This window comes from Anomaloglossus baeobatrachus, chromosome 5 (assembly GCF_048569485.1).
Source record: "Anomaloglossus baeobatrachus isolate aAnoBae1 chromosome 5, aAnoBae1.hap1, whole genome shotgun sequence".
NCBI classification, from domain to species: Eukaryota; Metazoa; Chordata; class Amphibia; order Anura; family Aromobatidae; genus Anomaloglossus; species Anomaloglossus baeobatrachus.
Window position 1 is genome coordinate 369876723 of NC_134357.1, and position 21597 is coordinate 369898319.

The window sequence follows — 21597 nt, forward strand, 5'->3', positions numbered from 1 at the left end:
CCGTAGGAGTACGGATTCCTCAGTTTTAGTACCAAAGCAAGAAGGAGGAAAGCCAATAACAGTTTCAAAAACAAATTCAATCCGATAACAAGATCGGAGAACTTAAGAAACAACATGAACAACATGTGCACCCGAAAAACGAAACCCTAAGAACAAATAGGGCGGGTGCTGGGTCTCCCAATTGGAGCTAGAAGAAAAGGAATTTACGGTAAGTAAACAAAATTCCCTTCTTCTTTTTCGCTCCTAATTGGGAGACCCAGACAGTGGGACGTCCAAAAGCAGTCCCTGGGTGGGTAAAAAGATACCACATGAACGGGCTGTCAGACAGCCTCTTCCTACAGGTGGGCCACCGCCGCCTGAAGGACCTGTCTACCTAGGCTGGCATCTGCCGAAGCGTAGGTATGCACTTGATAGTGTTTGGTAAACGTGTGCAGACTCGACCAGGTAGCCGCCTGGCACACTTGCTGAGCCGTAGCCTGATGCCGCAATGCCCAGGACGCACCCACGGCTCTGGTAGAATGGGCCTTCAGTCCAGATGGAATCGGAAGCCCAGCAGAACGGTATGTGTGAAGAATTGGTTCCTTGATCCACCGCGCCAGGGTGGATTTGGAAGCTTGCGATCCCTTATGCTGACCAGCGACTAGGACAAAGAGCGCATCAGAACGGCGTAGAGACGCCGTGCGAGAAATGTAAATCCTGAGTGCTCTCACCAGGTCCAACAGATGTAAACCCTTTTCAAATTGGTGAACTGGATGCGGACACAAAGATGGCAAAGTGATATCCTGATTGAGATGAAAGGAAGAAACCACCTTGGGAGAAAACTCTGGAATTGGACGCAGTACTACCTTGTCTTGGTGAAACACCAGGAAGGGAGATTTGCAAGATAACGCCGCTAGCTCGGACACTCTTCGAAGAGACGTGACCGCCACAAGAAAAACTACCTTTTGTGAAAGCCGAGAAAGGGGAACCTCTTTCAAAGGCTCGAAAGGCGGCTTCTGGAGAGCAATGAGAACCTTGTTCAGATCCCAGGGTTCCAATGGCCGTCTGTAAGGAGGAACGATATGACAAACTCCTTGGAGAAACGTGCGTACTTTAGAAAGCCGTGCCAAGCGCTTCTGAAAGAATACGGATAGCGCGGAGACTTGACCCTTAAGCGAGCTAAGCGACAAACCTTTTTCCAACCCAGACTGCAGGAAGGAAAGAAAAATTGGCAATGCAAATGGCCAGGGAGAAAACCCTTGAGCCAAGCACCACGCTAAGAATATCTTCCACGTCCTGTGATAGATCTTAGCTGAGGATGGTTTTCTAGCCTGTCTCATTGTGGCAACAACTTTATGAGATAAACCTGAGGCCGCTAGGATCCAGGACTCAATGGCCACACAGTCAGGTTCAGGGCCGCAGAATTCAGATGGAAAAACGGCCCTTGAGACAGCAAATCTGGACGGTTTGGTAGTGTCCACGGTTGGCCTACCGTGAGATGCCACAGATCCGGGTACCACGACCTTCTTGGCCAATCTGGAGCGACGAGTATGGCTCGATGGCAGTCGGACTTGATTTTCCGGAGAACTCTGGGTAACAATGCTAGAGGTGGGAACACATAGGGGAGTCGGAATTGCGACCAATCCTGAACCAAGGCGTCTGCCGCCAGCGCTCGGTGATCGTGAGACCGTGCCATGAAAACTGGGACCTTGTTGTTGTGCCGTGACGCCATCAGATCGACGTCCGGCGTCCCCCAGCGGCAACAGATCTGCTGAAACACGTCCGGGTGAAGGGACCATTCTCCTGCGTCCATGCCCTGGCGACTGAGAAAGTCTGCTTTCCAGTTTTCCACGCCTGGGATGTGAACTGCGGATATGGTGGACGCTCTGCTTTCCACCCACGTCAAAATCCGCTGGACTTCTTGAAAAGCTTGGCGACTGCGTGTTCCCCCTTGGTGGTTGATGTACGCCACCGCCGTGGAATTGTCCGACTGAATCCGAATCTGCTTGCCTTCCAGCCATTGTTGGAAGGCTCGCAGGGCAAGATAGATTGCTCTGATTTCCAGAACATTGATCTGCAGGGTGGACTCTTCCTGAGTCCACGTCCCCTGAGCCCTGTGGTGGAGAAACACCGCTCCCCACCCTGATAGGCTCGCATCCGTCGTGACCACTGCCCAGGACGGGGGAAGGAACGACTTTCCCTGTGACAATGAGGTGGGGAGAAGCCACCAACGCAGAGAGTCCTTGGCAGTCTGAGAGAGGGAGACAGTCCTGTCGAGGGACGTCGATTTCCCATCCCATTGGCGTAGAATGTCCCATTGTAGAGGGCGCAGATGAAACTGCGCGAACGGGACTGCCTCCATTGCTGCTACCATCTTTCCTAGGAAATGCATGAGGCGCCTCAGTGAGTGCGACTGGCTCTGAAGGAGAGATTGCACTCCAGTCCGTAGCGAGCACTGCTTGTCCAGTGGAAGCCTCACTATCGCTGAGAGAGTATGAAACTCCATGCCAAGATAAGTCAGAGATTGGGTCGGGGTTAGATGAGACTTTGGAAAGTTGATAATCCACCCGAAACTCTGGAGAGTGTCTAGTGCCACCTTCAGACTGTGTTGGCATGCCTCTTGAGAGGGTGCCTTTATAAGCAGGTCGTCTAGATACGGGATGACCGAGTGACCCTGCGAGTGCAGAACAGCTACTACTGCTGCCATGACTTTGGTGAAGACCCGGGGGGCTGTTGCCAGACCGAAAGGTAACGCTACGAACTGTAGGTGTTCGTCGTGTATGACGAAGCGTAGGAAACGCTGATGCTCTGGTGCAATCGGCACGTGGAGATACGCATCTTTGATATCTATTGATGCTAGAAAATCTCCTTGAGACATTGAGGCTATGACGGAGCGTAGGGATTCCATCCGGAACCTCCTGACTTTTACGTGTCTGTTGAGCAACTTTAGATCCAGGACGGTTCGATACGATCCGTCCTTTTTTGGGACCACAAACAGATTGGAGTAAAAACCGTGACCTTGTTCCTGAAGAGGGACGGAGGTCACCACTCCTTCCGCCTTTAGAGCGGCCACCGCCTGCAACAGAGCATCGGCTCGGTCTGGTGGTGGAGAAGTTCTGAAGAAACGAGTTGGCGGACGAGAACTGAACTCTATCCTGTACCCGTGAGACAGAATATCCCTCACCCAACGGTCTTTGACGCGTGACAGCCAAATGTCGCCAAAGTGGGAAAGCCTCCCACCGACCGCGGGTGTGGGAATCGGAGACCGCAAGTCAGGAGGACGCCGTCTTGGCAACGGTTCCTCCGGCTGTCCTTTTTGGGCGTGACTGAGACCTCCAAGAATCTGAGCGTCTCTGGTCTTTTTGAGTCTTTTTTGACGAGGCGAATTGGGACCTGCCCGGTCCTCGAAAGGACCGATAACCAGACTGACCCTTCCTCTGTTGGGGTTTGTTTTGTCTGTGTTGCGGTAAGGATGAGTCCTTACCCTTGGAGTGTTTGATGATTTCATCCAAACGCTCTCCAAACAATCGGTCACGAGAAAAAGGCAAATTGGTTAAGCACTTCTTGGAATGAGAATCTGCTTTCCAATGTCTCAACCACAGGGCCCTACGCAAAACAACGGAGTTGGCTGACGCCACTGCCGTGCGGCTTGTAGCGTCAAGAACAGCATTAATCGCGTACGGCGCGAATGCCGCCATTTGCGAGGTCAATGGTGCTACCTGCGGGGCAAATGCACGTGTGACTGAGTCGACTCGCGCAAGCCCGGCTGAGATAGCTTGGAGTGCCCATACGGCCGCAAAAGAAGGCGCTAATGACGCTCCAATCGCTTCATAGATGGATTTCAGCCAGAGCTCCATCTGCCTGTCAGTGGCATCTTTAAGTGCCGCTCCATCTTCAACTGCAACCAAGGATCTAGCTGCAAGCCTGGAAATTGGAGGATCCACTTTTGGACACTGGGTCCAACCCTTGACTACCTCAGGGGGAAAAGGGTAGCGTGTATCTTTAAGCCGTTTAGGAAAACGCCTTTCAGGATAAGCGTGGGGTTTCTGGATTGCGTCTCTAAAGTCAGCGTGGTCCAGAAAAGTGCTTAATGTACGCTTAGGGTATCTGAAATGGATTCTCTCGTGCTGCGAAGCTGACTCCTCTACAAGAGGAGCTGGTGGGGAAATATTTAACATCTTATTGATGTTAAATATAAGATCATTAACTATGGCGTCCCCATCTGGTGTATCTAGATTGAGAGCGGTCCCAGGATCAGAATCCTGATCAGTTACGTCCGCCTCATCACCCATAGATTCATCTCGCTGGGACCCTGACCATTGAGATGAATGTGAAGGCCCGTCATAGCGAGCCCGCTTAGGCTGCCCGGGGCCATCGTCCGAGTCAGAGTCTTCACCCTGAGGTGTATATGCCCGTCCCGGAGCTTGGAGCTGAGGGGGACCAGGGGGCAATGATTGCACAGTGTCCGTGGCCTGAAGTACAGGCCTAGCTCGCAATGTGTCAAGAATTTGTGACATAGTGAGAGACATTCTGTCAGCAAAAGCTGCAAACTCAGTTCCTGTCACCTGGACAGCATTCACAGGTGGTACACCCTGGGTCACGTCCAGCAGAGGTCCCGACTGTGCAAGCGCCGCAGGGGCCGAGCACTGCACACAATGGGGGTCCGTGGAGCCCGCCGGTAGAAAAGTCCCACATGCGGTGCAGGAAGCATATAATGTCTGTGCCTTGGCACCCTTGCGTTTTACGGACGACATGCTGCTGGCTCTCTGCAATGTGAGAGAGTCTATAGCCAAAGGGCGACCAGCGCTATGTAATACCAAGTATTTGTAGAAACAAAATACTAAGAATACTACTGGCACAAGAGGGGGTGAGCCCTGAGGGCTGCTTACCGCCCGCTGAATAGCGGGTAAGAGGCGCAGAATTCCTTGTCTGGGTCTCCCCGGCTCCCCTCTGCAGCTCAGCGTGTCAGCAGGAATGGCTGCCGGCGTCTGTGGAGAGGGGCGGTCCGTGGGAGTTCCCAAACAAAAGTGCGGGAAACAGTGTCCCCTCTGTGCCGATTGTGAGGGCTGGAGTATGTAAAAACGACTCCAGCCCTCGGCGCTGATGCACTGGCCAGCGTCCCGCCCCTCTCCTGACTGGCAGGTCTGGGGGCGGGAACGAACGGAAGCAGGCCGCAAAAGCCGGGGACTCGAGTTATCAGCGCGGCCGCCGTAAAAGCGCGGGCCGCGCTGAAGTCCCCGGCGCACCACAAGTGCCAGCCGCGCCGCAGTCCCAGCGGCCGGCGCGACCGATTCCCAGAAGTGTGCCTGCTTCAGCGAAGCTGAATGAGGCCATGGCACAAGCGCCGTAGCGCTGATGTCCCCCGGCGCACTACAACACCCAGCATGCTGCGGTGTGAGCGCCAAATGCACGGGGACACAGAGTACCTTGAGGAAGCAGGGCCATGTCCCTGATGTACTCCGCTCCATCCAGCATCTTCTCCAGGGGCTGTAGATGGAGCACGGTCTCAGTGCCTGGAGACCAGTAAATCCCACTTCACCCAGAGCCCTGTAAAAAGGGATGGGGAAGGAATCAGCATGTGGGCTCCTGCCGCCGTACCCGCAATGGGTACCTCAACCTTACAAACACCTCCGACATACAGTGGGGTGAGAAGGGAGCATGCTGGGAGCCCTGTATGGGCCCTCTTTTCTTCCATCCGACATAGTCAGCAGCTGCTGCTGACTAAAAACAATGGAGCTATGCGTGCGTGTCTGACCTCCTGCGCACAAAGCTAAAACTGAGGAATCCGTACTCCTACGGGAGGGTGTATAGCCAGAAGGGGAGGGGCCTTACACTTTTAAGTGTAGTTCTTTGTGCGGCCTCCAGAGGCAGTAGCTATACACCCACTGTCTGGGTCTCCCAATTAGGAGCGAAAAAGAAATAAATAAATAAAACAAGCCTTCATATGGCTAAATTGATCGAAAAATAAAAAAAAGTTATGGCTCTTGGAGGAAGGGGAGGAAAAAACGAAAAGTGCAAAATCAGAAAATGCCCAAGGCGTGAAGGAGTTAATATAGTATCAGTGAAAACTGAACAATTAAAAAAATACCCATAGCAAAAAAAATCTAATTTAAACTCCTGGCCTTTTTCTGATACACATTCACTTAGACACAACAATATGAAAAATGTTGCAAAGCTGTAATAACAATAAAACTGGATGTCACTATTTATTAAGGATTGTGTTTGTATGCACCATGTTGGAAAATGTCAAATTCTGTGAATGTCTATATTAATTCCAGCCTGACAAGTAGGTACATGACGCACCAAAATACTATTTGAAAGAAAATCAAACATCATGTACATCTGCCAGAACACAAGCACCAAAAGGGATAATACGGAAATCATTCCCTGCAGGACAGATCTTTAAAAAACAAAAATATACATATTTATTCTACCTGAAACCAGACAAAAAGGAAACTCTCAGCATCTGCGCTCAAGGACTCTGAAATGCAATTCTTCTCGGCAGTGTAATTCAAATTCATTTTTCAATAATTTATGAAGCAAGTGGAATTGAGAGCTCTGACGGGGGGATTATGAGATGCCGCGTGTTGATGGCGTGTGCCAAAAATTCAGAGCCTCGAAGGCTCTCAAGTATGTAAGTGGAGATAATGCCAAAAGGTCATTTGCTAGACGCAGCGGCTTCAGCCCACTTAAAAGGAACTGAAGGAGGGAAACCTGCTTGTCTTGCTGCTAGAAGAGCTGCCATCTTTATCGATTAAAGAGATGAGGAAATGCACAGGTACAATTGTACAAATACACTGCGGAAGCATTCCCAGTGCTAGGACGAGCAAGTATTTTCATTAAGTAACACTCCGCATACAGTTTAGATCTATTTACAGAGATCATGGCTATACTTTCTTTATATGGCAATTTTCAATTTCGCTTTTCTTTTATGCCACATGTATAGCCCCCTGTTCAAACTGTAGACATATCGTATTTTTCGCTTTATAAGACGCACCTGATTATAAGACGCACCCCCAAATTTGGTGAAGGAATAGAGAATTTTTTAATAAATGGGGTCAGTCTTATAATGCCAGTGTCCGTCTAACAAATCATATAGGGTATATGTCCCTCATAGCCCCCCCATCCTAAAATTAGCCCTCTTAATCTGGATATGGCCACCTTATATTGAATATAGCCCCTTTGTGCTAACACACGTCCCCTGTGGCTGGCACACGGCCCCCTGTGGCTGGCACACGGCCCCCTGTGGCTGGCACACGGCCCCCTGTGGCTGGCACACGGCCCCATGTGGCTGGCACACGGCCCCATGTGGCTGGCACACGGCCCCCTGTGGCTGGCACACAGCCCCCTGTGGCTGGCACACGGCCCACTGTGGCTGCACACGGCCCACTGTGGCTGCACACGGCCCACTGTGGCTGCACACGGCCCACTATTGCTGGCACACAGCACCCTGTGTTAGATATCGCCCCATGCTGCTGCTTTTAGTAAAATAAACTCTTTCCTTACCTTCTCCAGCACTGTCCTGTCTCGTGTCCCCCTCCTCGGGGTTGAGCTCCGGCCTCCTGCATTTCCTGCTTCTTGGCCGGTCATGTGATCGGCACGGCAGAGTGATATCTCTGCGTGCATGATCACAGCAGCAGGAGGGAGACCGGGCAGACACGCTGGAGGAGGTGAGCAAAGAGTTTATTATTTTACTATGGGCAGCAGCATGGGGGCCATAGATAACACAGGGGGAGGGGGCATGTGCGATCAAAGGAGGGCGCAGGCAGATATAATATACACTTCTGCCCCAGCCCATCGCCGCGGTGCGCTTTCAGCACCATGGTGGTGGACAGCGGCTGTGCATATTACAAGAGCGGGTGCAGGAGATCAAACGCTGCCGCTCCCAGCTTTCACAAGCCCCCCAGCAGAGCTACAGAGCTGCCCCCCACCTCCCCTGGACTCAGTAGTGTGTATATATATATATTATATATATACACCCCCCCCGTATATTCGGATTATAAGACGCACCCCCTACTTTCCCCCAAAATTTGGGGGAACAAAAGTGCGTCTTATAAAGCGAGAAATACGGTAAGTGCCTTAAAAAAGTATTCCTACCCCATGAGCTTTTCCACATTTTTTTTCACGTTACACCCAAAAACGTAAATGTATTTTATCAAGATTGTATATGATCTAGTAGCAAGTACAGTGGAACTTCGGATTACAAGTAACCCGGTGTGCGAGCATTGCTCTATACGAGCAAAGCTTGCTGCAAATTTGTAACTGTTTGTGAGCCATGCTTTGCTGTACAAGCAAATACCGCACACTATTCCGGTTCCGTACTTTTTACCACACTCTGACCCGCTCTGGCCGCTTCTTGTGGTCCGCAGGCACATGGATCCGATAACAATCGCAGCCAGTGCAGGGACTGCTGCTGTCTATGCTTCATGTCAGCCGGTGCAGATCTCTCTGCACACCTCCCAAAAGCAGCGCACTGGCCAATCAGAGGCAAGCGGCGCATATGTATGACATCTACCGCTGAAGCACTGACAGCGGCCGCCCCTGCATTCGGCGTGATCGCTACCGGGTCCACATGCCTGCGAACTGCAAGAACCAGGAAAGAGGCCGCCGAGGGAACGGAGGATAGGTGAGAATAATAATGTGTGTGTGTGTGTGTGTGTGTAGAATGGCACAATGGAGGATCAGGATGGGACATTGTTACAAGTTGTGGAATGAATTGTCTGAATTTCAATTATTTCCTATGGGAAAATTTGCCTTATTTATTTGCTATACGAGTAACTTGGATTACGAGCATACTCCCAGAACGAATTATGCTCATAATCCAACATTCCACTGTATTTTGTGAAGTGTACAGATATTTTTAAAAATATAAATCTGAAAATTGTGAAGCGCATTTGTATTTATCCCACCTAGGTCAATACTTTGTAGGACCACCGTTCGCTGTAATCCCTGCTGCAAGTCTTTTGGGGTATGTCTCTACCAGCTTTGAACATCTAGAAACTTGCCCATTTGTCTTTGCAAAATCGCTCTAGCTCAGTGAGACTTGATGGAGGCGGCAATATTCAAGTCTTTCTACAGATTCTCAATGGGATTTACAATTAGACCCAAAAATACTCTGACAGCGGCACAAGTTTGGGCATTTCGGCTGTTTACAAACACATTTAGGATACGGTTATATAATCAGTATGGACCTAAAGTGCAGACTCTGAGCTTTAATTTAAGGGTCTTCACATCCCAATTGGAGTAAGGGTTTAGGAATAATAGCACTATAATATGTAGGTGGCTCTTATTCAAGGGCTCATTAAAGGGCTGCATGGGTTATTCCCTTGTTAATCCATCATCAATTAAGCAGGTAAAAGGTCTTGAGCTGATTCCAGGTGTGGCATTTGCATTTGGAAGCTGTAAAACTCACAACATGCAGTCAATGTAGCTCTCAATGGAAGAGGAACAGATAATCATTCGGCTGGAATAAAAGAAGAAATCCATCAGAGAGATAGCAGAAAAGTTAAGGGTGGCCAAATCAACAATTTGGTACATTCCGCAAGAAAAAAAAAAAAAAAAAAAAAAAAAAAAAAAAAAAGCATGCTGGTGAGCTTGGAAACTCAAAAAGGCTAAGTGGAGAACACTCTCCAGAAAGTAGGTGTTTTGGTATCCTAAGTCTACCATAAAGAGACTTCATGAGAACAAATACGGAAGGTTCACCACAAGGTGAAAACCATTAATTAGCCTTAAAAATAGAAAGGCCAGATTAGACATTGCCAAAAAAAAAATATAAAGAAGCCAGTCTAGTTCTAGAAAAAGTATTATTTGGACAGATGAAACTAAGATCAACCTGTTCCAGGATGATCGGAAGACGTATGGAGAAGGCTTGTAACGACTCATCATCTAAAGCACAACACATCCTCTGTAAAACATGTTTTATAGTGGAAGCAGTGTGATGGCAGGGCATGCATGGCTTCCAATGGCACTGGGTCACTGGTGTTTATTGATGATGTGACTGAAGACAGAAGCAACCAGATGAACCAATATTTGAACCAAGGGATAGAAGGTTTTTAATTCAGGTTATAAACAAAAAGTGAGAACCATTTATAAGGCTAAAATCACACGGACAGATTCTTTTAACTGTTGTTAAATGTATGTATATCCGATCCATATTTTTCAATCTAGTATCGCAAGAGGGTCATGTAAATTTCTAGCCCCATTAACCACCAGGGATGTTGCAGAGTAAAACTTGTGCAGGACCACATGACTAAAACCAGAAGAAGAACCAAATTCCTGACACTTGGAACATGGATTGTATTTCATGGTTTCCAATGTGGTTATAAAATTAATAACTTGTTTTTATCTCACACAATGTGGGAACGGGTATTGCAAGTCACAGGGAACACAGAGCACCACATCACAGAGTCATCTGAAGTGGCTTGTGCTCTGGTCCTATCAATTAGAATAGGACTTGTGCATAAGACTCTCTGGGCCAAGTACAATTGACTTAGGCATCATATTGCTCAGTGAACTTAGAGATACGCAGATCAAATTTGCTAAATAAATTATAGGGGCACTAAATGTAACTTTTTATAATTAAACAATTTTGTACATTGATAAACAACATATTTCATGCGTTTAATCACTCTTTATAAACCGAGCCATTAAAGGGATTGTCTGGTCTTATGGTACTGATGGATAGCTCTGGCCGGATGTAAACAGTGTATGGACCTGGACAGCCAAACTCTGTTGACAGTGTAGTGGCCGTTGGGGAGAATTGCAGCTCACAGCCTAGGCTACAGCTCCACGTCATACATCACAGTCATAAACCATTCCAAATAATAATTAAAACAAGCTCTAAAGGCATTTTGGAGAAATCGCATCTTATTTTTCCATAGGTAGCTACATAAATCTAGCGATGACTTGTAACAGGATATCAGTGATGGAGTGCCGCGTTTAACCAGCATAAAGCACTCATTTCCGTATTATATCCATCATATTACCAATCCCGACATGGCGTCTGATATTGCAGAGCTGCTGTAATAGTTTTAATTAGGTTCCTGAAGGTTGTGTTGTCATGTTCTATCCAGAATTATACACTCATGGAAGAAAGGTTTGGTGCCAAGCCTAATGACATCCCATGCAACTCTGCCAACATCATTAGCAGTCCCACTCTGATTAATTGCCTCAATTCTCACCATTTAGCCGTGCTCTGCTCCAGCAGTTAGTGCAGGGGGATCATCGTTAGACTGGAGCGGGAATTAATTACTGGTAACATAATGGTTAGTGGCTTTGGTCATAAATTTGACAAACTTGACTGATGTGAAAGCTGAATTACGCTTCATCGCAGATATGACATCCAAGAGCATTTTCTAACAAATACACAGCAGGCTTGTTCTAAATTATACCAGACGGCTGAAAAAATTAGTTTTTTCCATGATTAGATAGTAGCTCAGTACTTTCGTCATTTATGTAGCCAAAAGGATAAAACCAAGCAGAGCTGACCATGTATAAAGTGGCATTGTGCTACCCTTTCCTATATTTTAGGGATCATCAGGGCTCTCAGTGGTCAGATCTCTGACAAAAGTGCCGTATCCTAGGGGTATGCCACCACTGTCTATGGTGAGCAACAGGCCTTTAGATTCAAAGAACTGAAGTGACTGACCAGGCAATCACAAGGAGTCCAGCTCCAAGAACCTCTGGTAGACAGCTGACCGTATCAAGGATGTCACCACCCTATTTTAGTAGACCTTTCCTTTTCAGCAAACATGTAAACACTTCTGTGTCCAAACAATGAGAGAAGCAACTAAGGGTACCGTCACACTTTAGCGACGCAGCAGCGATCCCACCAACGATCTGACCTGGTCAGGATTGCTGCTGCATCGCTACATGGTCGCTGGTTAGCTGTCAAACAGGCAGATCTCACCAGCGACCAGCCCCCAGCCAGCAGCGACGTGCAAGCGACGCTGCGCTTGCACGGAGCCGGCGTCTGGAAGCTGCGGACACTGGTAACTAAGGTAAACATCGGGTATGGTTACCCGATGTTTACCTTAGTTACCAGCGCACACCGCTTAGCTTAGCGTGTGCAGGGAGCAGGAGCCGGCACTGGCAGCGTGAGAGCTGCGGAGGCTGGTAACGAAGGTAAATATCGGGTAACCACCTTGGTTACCCGATGTTTACCTTGGTTACAGCTTACCGCAGGCTGTCAGATGCCGGCTCCTACTCCTTGCACATTCAGGATTGTTGCTCTCTCGCTGTCACACACAGCAATGTGTGCTTATCAGCGGGAGAGCAACAATAAAAAAAACGAACCAGGGCTCTGTGTAACGAGCAGCGATCTCACAGCAGGGGCCAGATCGCTGCTCAGTGTCACACACAGCGAGATCACTAATGAGGTCACTGCTGCGTCACAAAAACCGTGACTCAGCAGCGATCTCAGTAGCGATCTCGCTGTGTGTGAAGTACCCCTTACTCAGCATCACTCACAGCAGGAAACCCCTGCATCATCTAAAGGCGCCCCACACAGACTAAAATTGACTGAATCCACCAACAGCCCAACAAGTATGGATTCCGCACGGCTCTCAAGATGTGGTGGTCAAAAGGATACATGGTGCTGAATTTCAGCCACCGATTCGTCTGGTAGTGCCTCGCTGAGACTACAGGAGTGAGCAGCAAAGACATCCTGTGTAGGGTGAAGTTGAGACAAACCGCTATCAGCCAAACGATTAGTGATGAGAGAGCACTAAAATGTTTGCATGATACTTGAATCGAGCAAATTGGACTGCTCGGGTGCGCGTCTCAAGTAACGAGTATAATGTAAGTCAATGGGAAATTCAATAGCATTTTTCCAGCAGAACCTCTAAGGAGTTCTGGGGGGAGCAGTAAAAGCTGAAATGGATGGAAGCTGCGTTCAAATGGAATGGGAACCGCATTGGGAAGATACCTGGACACATCACTGGCTCCCAAGTCGTTGCTGGGAACAATATTGTCAGAGTATGACACCACTTTTACAGACTGACAATAAAACATAGCAAACCCAGGATAACATGGATTTTACAGGAAAAAATGTTAGGAATCATTCCCACCTGTATAATGACTTGTATATAAGGCAACATTAAAAAGATAGAAAAACCGGCTCCTCCACCCCTTTAACCTATGTTCACAAGTAGCATTGCTACGTTTTCGTTTTTGTACTCTCATTGCTTTCAATGGTGGGAAAAAATAAAAGAATTCACTGGTAAATGTAATGTTCACATTTTACTACCCTAGCTAGGCATGTGGTGTGTGTCACATGGTCAGACATGTCCTGTTTAATTTCTAAGGAAGGACTCAAACTCACAAAGCCTACGTGGACAATGCAAGAACTGGCAAAAAGAAGAAGCAATAGGGTCTCCGATAAATCCTGTATTGGACATAAAGGAGAGCTTCATCCACATTCTGTGAAAATGGTTAGCTAGTGGGACTGGTACACTCAAAAAAAAACCTATGCACTAAGTGCAAGGAGTGCCAACAATTAGAACGAGGTACTGCAATACCTCCTGAAAAACATGTAGAAGAGAGTCTCTAAATAAATTCTGGTACAATGCTAAAAAAACATTCCGACTCTCAAACTGGGAAAGCCGATGCACTCAGTGCGAGGCGTGGCTGAAATTACAAAGATGCATTACATTATACCTTAGAAGAGATGTAGAGAGGATAATGTGATTTAATTTTCATATAATATTGAAAACATTCTACCATCCAACAATCTGTTTGCACTGTTCAGCCTTCAGGAGTGGTGTCTCATGCCCCTCTACAAATTCGGACAGGAAGATAGCTCTCCTGGATCAGCGCGTTTGTTCTGCTCACGCAGCAGGCACAATTTCACCTGGGCCATTATCTCTGCCGGTGCATGTGCAGTGCTCCATCCCTTACCACACACACCTTGAGAATATAGTATGCAGCCAAGAACGGTATTAATAGGGAATAGAATCTTATACATGTAGCCCAGATAATGTTTTTCGGTTTGAGGTTGTAGCAGTAAGGACTGTACGGAAAGAAACCTTGGCTATATATCTATAATGGTAAACTATCCCTTTCTTCAGCAGCTAGCTCTACAGTAATAAAGTCTACTTATTAAGCCTATACACCAAGGGCTGGCAAAAATTAAAAAGAGGCACTCCGATACACCCTGGAAGAGAAGTAGAGAAGAGCCTCAGAAAACGTTTCTTTTTACCATTTGAAGGAGTGGGACTCCTACCCAGGTAAATACGATGCACTAAGTGCAAGGGCTGAAAAACATTTAACCCTATATTATATTTAACCTACAGTGCTGGTCAAAAGTATTGGCACCCCTGCAATTCTGTCAGATAATACTCAGTTTCTTCTTGAAAACGATTGCAATCACAAATTCTTTGGTATTATTATCTTCATTTAATTTGTCTTCAATGAAGAAAAAAAAATTGTCAAAGCCAAATTGGATATAATTCCACACCAAACATAAAAAGGAGGTGGACAAAAGTATTGGCACTGTTTCAAAAATGATGTGATGCTTCTCTAATTTGTGTAATTAATAGCACCTGTAACTTACCTGTGGCACCTAACAGGTGTTGGCAATATCTAAATCACACTTGCAGCCAGTTGACGTGGATTAAAGTTGACTCAACCTCTGTCCTGTGTCCTTGTATGTACCACATTGAGCATGGAGAAAAGAAAGAAGACCAAAGAACTGTCTGAGGACTTGAGAATACAAATTGTGAGCAAGCATGAGCAATCTCAAGGCTACAAGTCCATCTCCAAAGACCTGAAAGTTCCTGTGTCTACAGTGATACAGTGCGCAGTGTCATCAAGAAGTTTAAAGCCCATGGCACTGTGGCTAACCTCCCTAGATGTGGAAGGAAAAGAAAAATTGACGAGAGATTTCAACGCAAGATTGTGCGGATGGTGGATAAAGAATCTCGACTAACATCCAAACAAGTTCAAGATGCCCTGCAGTCCGAGGGTACAACAGTGTCAACACATACTATCCGTTGGCGTTTCAATGAAAAGGGACTGTATGGTAGGATGCCCAGGAAGACCCCACTTCTTACCCCGAGACATAAAAAATGCCAGGCTGGAGTTTGCCAAAACTTACCTGAGAAAGCCTAAAATGTTTTCAAAGAATGTTCTCTGGTCAGAGGAGACAAAAATAGAGCTTTTTAGAAAAAGCCATCAACATAGAGTTTACAGGAAAAAAGAGGCATTCAAAGAAAAGAACACGGTCCCTACAATCAAACATGGCGGTGGTTCCCTGATGTTTTGGGGTTGCTTTGCTGCCTCTGGCACTGGACTGCTTGACCATGTGCATGGCATTATGAAGTCTGAAGGCTACCAACAAATTTTGCAGCATAATGTAGGGCCCAGTGTGAGAAAGCTGGGTCTCCCTCAGAGGTCATGGGTCTTCCAGCAGGACAATGACCCAAAACACACTACAAAAAGCACTAGAAAATGGTATAAGAGAAAGTACTGGAGACTACTAAAGTGGCCAGCAATGAGTCCAGACCTGAATCCCATAGAACACCTGTAGAGAGATCTGAAAATGGCAGTTTGGAGAAGGCATCCTTCAAATCTCAGGGACCTGAAGCAGTTTGCCAAAGAAGAATGGTCTAAAATTCCAGCAGAGCATTGTAAGAAACTCATTGATGGTTACTGGAAGCGGTTGTTCGCACTTATTTCAGCTAAAGGTTGTGCAACCAAGTATTAGGCTAAGGGTGGCAATACTTTTGTCTGGCCCATTTTTTGGAGTTTTGTTTGAAATGATCAATGATTTGATTTTTGTTTCATTCTCTTTTGTGTTTTTTCATTGCAAGCAAAATAAATGAAGTTAATAATACCAAAGAATTTGTGATTGCAATCATTTTCAAGAAGAAACTGAGTATTATCTGACAGAATTGCAGGGATGCCAATACTTTTGGCCAGCACAGTATGTATTAGGGCATCATACATACAATGGAATAATTAAGAGCGAGAGTCGCATCATGACCCTGTAGAAAAGGTGGAGGAGAAGGATAATAACAGAAAAAAAAAAAGCAAGGACCAAATACTCTTGTTTGGGTGGGAATCAGTTCATGGGAATACACATTAAAAAGGAACATTACAATTGACTTTAGGTTCAACTACTGTCATCCGGTTGGGTTGAGAAGTGTGGGCTAATCCAGGCTTTGCTCATTTGGTAAGGATGAGCCTGTCAGCATTTTCAGTTGATATGCAGATGCTCCTATTGCTAATTATGCTTCCTGCACACAAAAAACTCACTCAGACAAAATATTAGCAATAGGACAGGTCAGCACCTCCAAGGCGTAGAGGGACAGTTCATGCACAGAAGAATCATGGAGAATGATGGTACGGTCGGCTAAGTAATCAACCTTCATGAACTTTCCCCTCCATATCAGACTACCAGAAGGACCAGGGCCTGGGTGCTGGGAGAGTGCAATTAAACCGTCCCAGACCTTTGATAGTGTTTCCCCTGCCTCTGTTAGTCCTCCTGCGTGTATTGCTCCTCTCTACTCCTTGGCTGTCCAAAGAACTCTGACCTCTGCTGCCAGCATTCTCAGATGGGAATTTTTTGACTAATTCTTCAACTATGGCATTCTAGTATTGCACCAGAAAAGAGACATGGAAAGTTTTCCTTGAAGCATAGGTCGAGAAGGGTGCACAATCAGTAAAATGCATATAACGAGAGGGTCACGGGAAAGTAAGGGGGAAAAAGTCAGGCATGTGTGCCAGACTCCCAACACGAAAGAATTCCCTGTCACAACTAGAGGGCCGGACTCACTATCTGCTCTTCACTTCTAACAGACAAGAATCTGGTGTGGGTAGTACCGTCTGTAGCGCAAGCAACCATCTCATGTTCCTCCTGCTCCTCAGCCTCGAGCTCATCACCCAATCTGTAATTTGGAGATAAAATGAGGCTGGGTGGTATCACCCTTTGTACTTTCTTCCTCCATCTCACCTGGTCAGCAAGCAAAGCTTCCTCTTTAATTGTATCGAGCGTTGGGAGTAGATACAGAAGCAGAATAGTTACGCTGATTATCGCATCATCGCCGATCACCATCTTCTTGGAGAACAGCACAGATGTCAAACATCCATGGCCACTCATCGGTTCTTATGTGTGGAGACTGACAGGAATATCAACAGGTATGTTGCAGTTGGTATTCAACAACGGCCTTCTGCTGCTCACAAAGCCTTGAAAATATATGCAATGTTAAGTTCCAGCGCATGGGCTAGTCGCAAACCAGTTGATGAGCTGGCACTTGCAAGCAGTGCTGTAGCACTGCCAGACTGGTGGCAGCTGTAGGTGACCTGCAAAAATGGGCACACATGCGGTATACTTTAACAGGTAGCTGAGGCATATCTGGGTAGGTTTTCAGAACACGATGAAGTTGAGCATGTGGGCCAGACATGGTACGTGTGTCAGCTTGCCAAACTTCAGTGCCACCATCAGGTTCCCGCCATTATCACACACATGAATGTTGGAGGTTCAACGGAGAGAGCCACAGATCTTTCTAGTCTGTTAAACAGCACACTATTGCAGAGTTGTTGAAAGGTCTGGCACCTAAAGATATCAGTTTCAGCAGAGCAGTGCTTCTAGCATGTGACTGATAGGGATGTCAATTTGTAGATTGAGGATGAAGAGAAGGAGGAGGACTGGGTGCAGGAACTGGTGTAGGTAGTGAAGGAAACCCTGATGGAAGTAGGGCCTGCAATTCTAGGTGTCGGTAGCACGTGTGCCATCCCAGAGGCCGACTCTTGTCTGGCCTCCACAAGGTTCCCCCAGTGTGTAGTCAGGGAAATGTAGTGACGGTGGCCACAAGCACTTGTTCATGTGTGGATGATTAAGTGGACCTTCCCAGAAACTGTGTTGGTCAGGGTACAGGTGATGTTATGGGGCATGTGCTTCTGTAAGGCGGGGATGGCACTCCAAGAAAAACAGTGACAGTTGGGGACAGCCACCGCCATCAGTTTGCAAAAAGCCTCTATGTCTACAAGCCTAAACAGTAACATTTCCAAGGTAAGCAGTCTGCAAATGTGGCCAATTAGCGTTTGGGCCTGTGAGTCGGTGGCTGGGTAATTCCACTTGCTTTCTAAGGCCTGGGGTAAAGACAGCTAAATGCTTGGACCTTCCTAAACATTCTGCATAACTTTTAGGCTCTAAACTAAAAGAAAAAGAACCTGCAAGCTCCTGCTACCTGTTTTTTTCATGATACAGAAGCAGAGAAAAAGGAATTCCTTCCATACTTTTCTAAAGATTGTGCTCCATAGTATTAGTGCATTCCATTGATGTTCCTGGGCTGATGGAAAAAATTTACATTGACTACAATGTGAAGGAGTGGGGACTATTGATTCATCAAAAAAAAGTCTGAAAGTTGTGCTACTGCACAATGGCAACAAGCATGCTTCAGTGCCTGTATGGCATTCTGTGCACTTGATGGAAAGCTATGAGAATTTACACTTTATTGTCAAGAAACTGAAGTACGAGGATCAAGAATGATCAATATGTGGTGATCTGCAAGTTCTCTCTTTGCTCCTTGGGCAGCAAGGTGGATACATGAAGTACCCATGCTTTTTCTGTGAATGGGACAGCCGGGACAGACTCACCATTGGAGCCCAAAAAAAGTTGTCCAACAAGAACAACTTTGCAACCTGGACTCAAGAACATAGTTACGGAAAGTTTAGTTGATCACCTGAGTGACGTCACCGCTGATTGTGCGCCTGACTCAGTCTCTGCCTGCAGCTCACAGCAGGCGGTCATTGTTCTATGCCGCTCGCTTCAGTTGTAGCAGAGCTGAAATCATCGTAAGACATAGCATGGATTACGTCAGACCTGGAGGGGTGTTTTGGGGGTTAATAAAGTGGTGAAAAAGGGTGCTTTTTTGTCTTTTACTTCAAATAAAGGATTTTTTTTTCTCTGTTTCTTTTCATTAGTAATGAGGGGGGGGGTCTCAGACACCTACCATTACTAATCTAAGACTTAGTGTCAGCTGTGGGCTTTTATTAACCCCCTATTAACCTGACTGCCACTGCACTAAGGTAATTGGCAAGAGCAAGGTAAAGCGTCGGGCTTGTTGCATATAATGTATGCAACAATGCCGGGCAGCTGCAGGCTGCTATTTTTAGGCTGGGGGGACCAATATGCATAGGTCTTTCCAGCCTGAGAATACCAGCACCCAGCTGTCGGGCTTTATCATGGCTGGGTATCAATACTGGAGGGGGACCGCACGTAGCAAGAGCACAGCTGAGGGCTGTAGCCTCTAGCCGTATGCTTTCTCTGTGCTGGGTATCATAATACGGGGGGGATCCTAAGCCAGTTATTTTAATTTTTACTGTACGGTAGACCTGCAGAAAGGGTCTGCGATTGGTTACAGTCAGACACTGTCACACAAGCTGAGAGCGCATCTTACTGCAACCAATCACAGATGCCGGGAATGCCGGTGGGTGGGGAAAGCAATGCATATGGATGATCAATAATGAGTGGCCCCGGAAGAATGAGCTGCCATGGGAGCAGTTACAGCCACTATGGAGCCTTGGTAAGTATGTAAAGCTTGCTGCATTCTTATTTTTCTTTTTTTTTCCCCTCATTTCCCGAGTGCCGGATCCAGATCATTAGCCGGAATTCCCTAAGAATTCTGGGCACAGTACTCGAGTATGGTTGAAACCGCACGGATCCGGACTTTTACAGTGCGGGTTCACCCATTACTAGTCCCAGATCCTCCTTATATAATTCCTCCATGGCAGCTTAGACAGAGCATGAGTTTTCTCTCTCATCAGCTCATCCTTGTACCTGGTTGTACAATTGCGTTTCAGTAGCAGAATTACTGTACGGTAGATACAGTACGGTAGATCACAATGCATACTTTGTTGTGTCTAACAACTTTCACAGGTGAGCATATCACTAAGTTCTGCATATCAGATCACACCCTATGATTTTACAGTGCCTGGTTTGAATATGATAAATAAAGATTGCCAATTTAAAAAAAAAAATAAAAAAATACATGCAACACAAGACATTATCTAAAGATAGACGCCTTTAACGTCACTTCCACAGTTCCTATTAACGTCTTAGGTTACAATAGAAGCTTTTTTTTTTTTTTACTTTTGTAGCTATAACTTTCTTTTACATAATTTTACTGTGAACATGAATAAGCAAAAGAAAAAAAAATCTGATTTTTAAAGTACATGTATACGTATGAAAAATCTTACCACTTCACTTTGACTCAAGCCAGATGTCACAAGACAATAGTTTCTTTTGTTAGAGACTACTGGGCTCTTGGACGAAGCATCTTCTTTGCTTCTTAAAGGTGATTTAAATGTAGGTGACACGCTTCTCTGTGTATGTCCTGGGTGCTTGCTAAAGTGCTGGGGTGGCTGCACCATCCCTTTCAGTTCTGTTGATTGTCTAGAGTCTTCCCTTGAAGTGCTAGTGCCATTTTCTGCATGCAGTTTACTTCTCAAACTTCGTTTTGGAGATTTGGAATTTCTAACATTGCTTGCAGTTCGTGTACAATGATCTGTAGTTAATTAGAAAAAAAAAAATGATATATATCTCCATCTCAATATATATACACACACTATATAATGTACTGTATATGGATTATATTTATCTGTATTAACACAGTCCTTGGATTACGAACTAATTGTGTTCTGTCAGTCTGTTAGTAACCCGAATATGTATGTGGGCGGCACAGTGGCTCAGTGGTTAGCACTGCAGCCTTGCAGCGCTGGGGTCCTGGGTTCAAATCCAACCAAGGACAACATGTGCAAGGAGTTTGTATATTCTCCCCGTGTTTGCGTGGGTTTCCTCTGGTTTCCTCCCACATTCCAAAGACATACAGATAGGGACTCTAGATTGTGAGCCCCAATGGGTCCCATGTGAGCCCCATGTTCAGGTCTTGCGGGCTTCTGCACATCATAAGGTCATGATGCTAACGTTGCAACCTTTTGGTGCACGGTGACCTCCGAGTCTTGGACACTGACGGAAGTATTGGGGACACAGAGCACGATAACAAAGAGGATTGGTTTCTCTTTTTTTGTTTTATTTTATTGTTAGCAATACTCCCCTCTCCGACAGTTCTGCTCTCTACTTTCAGTCCTGTTCTTTCTGTAGTCGGATGCGGCATCTCCAGCCTCTTCACTATAGTAAAAAATTTACAGGAGCATCGAGGCCAGAGTCCACAATAAAGATGCGACCTTATGACGTGAGCGAGAGCCAGTCAATGGCCACAGAGTTCAGCGGTGAGGGTCAGGTGTTATATATACACACAGTTAGGTCCAGAAATATTTGGACAGTGACACAATTTTCGCGAGTTGGGCTCTGCATGCCACCACATTGGATTTGAAATGAAACCTCTACAACAGAATTCAAGTGCAGATTGTAACGTTTAATTTGAAGGTTTGAACAAAAATATCTGATAGAAATTGTAGGAATTGTACACATTTCTTTACAAACACTCCACATTTTAGGAGGTCAAAAGTAATTGGACAAATAAACCAAACCCAAACAAAATATTTTTATTTTCAATATTTTGTTGCGAATCCTTTGGAGGCCTTAAGTCTGGAACCCATGGACATCACCAAACGCTGGGTTTCCTCCTTCTTAATGCTTTGGCAGGCCTTTACAGC

At 46.3% G+C, this 21597-nt stretch overlaps 1 protein-coding gene across 2 annotated transcripts in view; it reads right to left on the reverse strand.

The window, feature by feature from the left end:
- Window positions 1-21597, reverse strand: part of BRCA1 (BRCA1 DNA repair associated) — a 238841-nt gene that overhangs the window by 68560 nt on the left and 148684 nt on the right. For both annotated transcript variants that reach the window (XM_075349979.1, XM_075349978.1), the window contains exon 15: window positions 20179-20486. In XM_075349979.1, the coding sequence (XP_075206094.1) occupies window positions 20179-20486 (308 nt within the window). The remainder of the gene's footprint in view (window positions 1-20178; window positions 20487-21597) is intronic.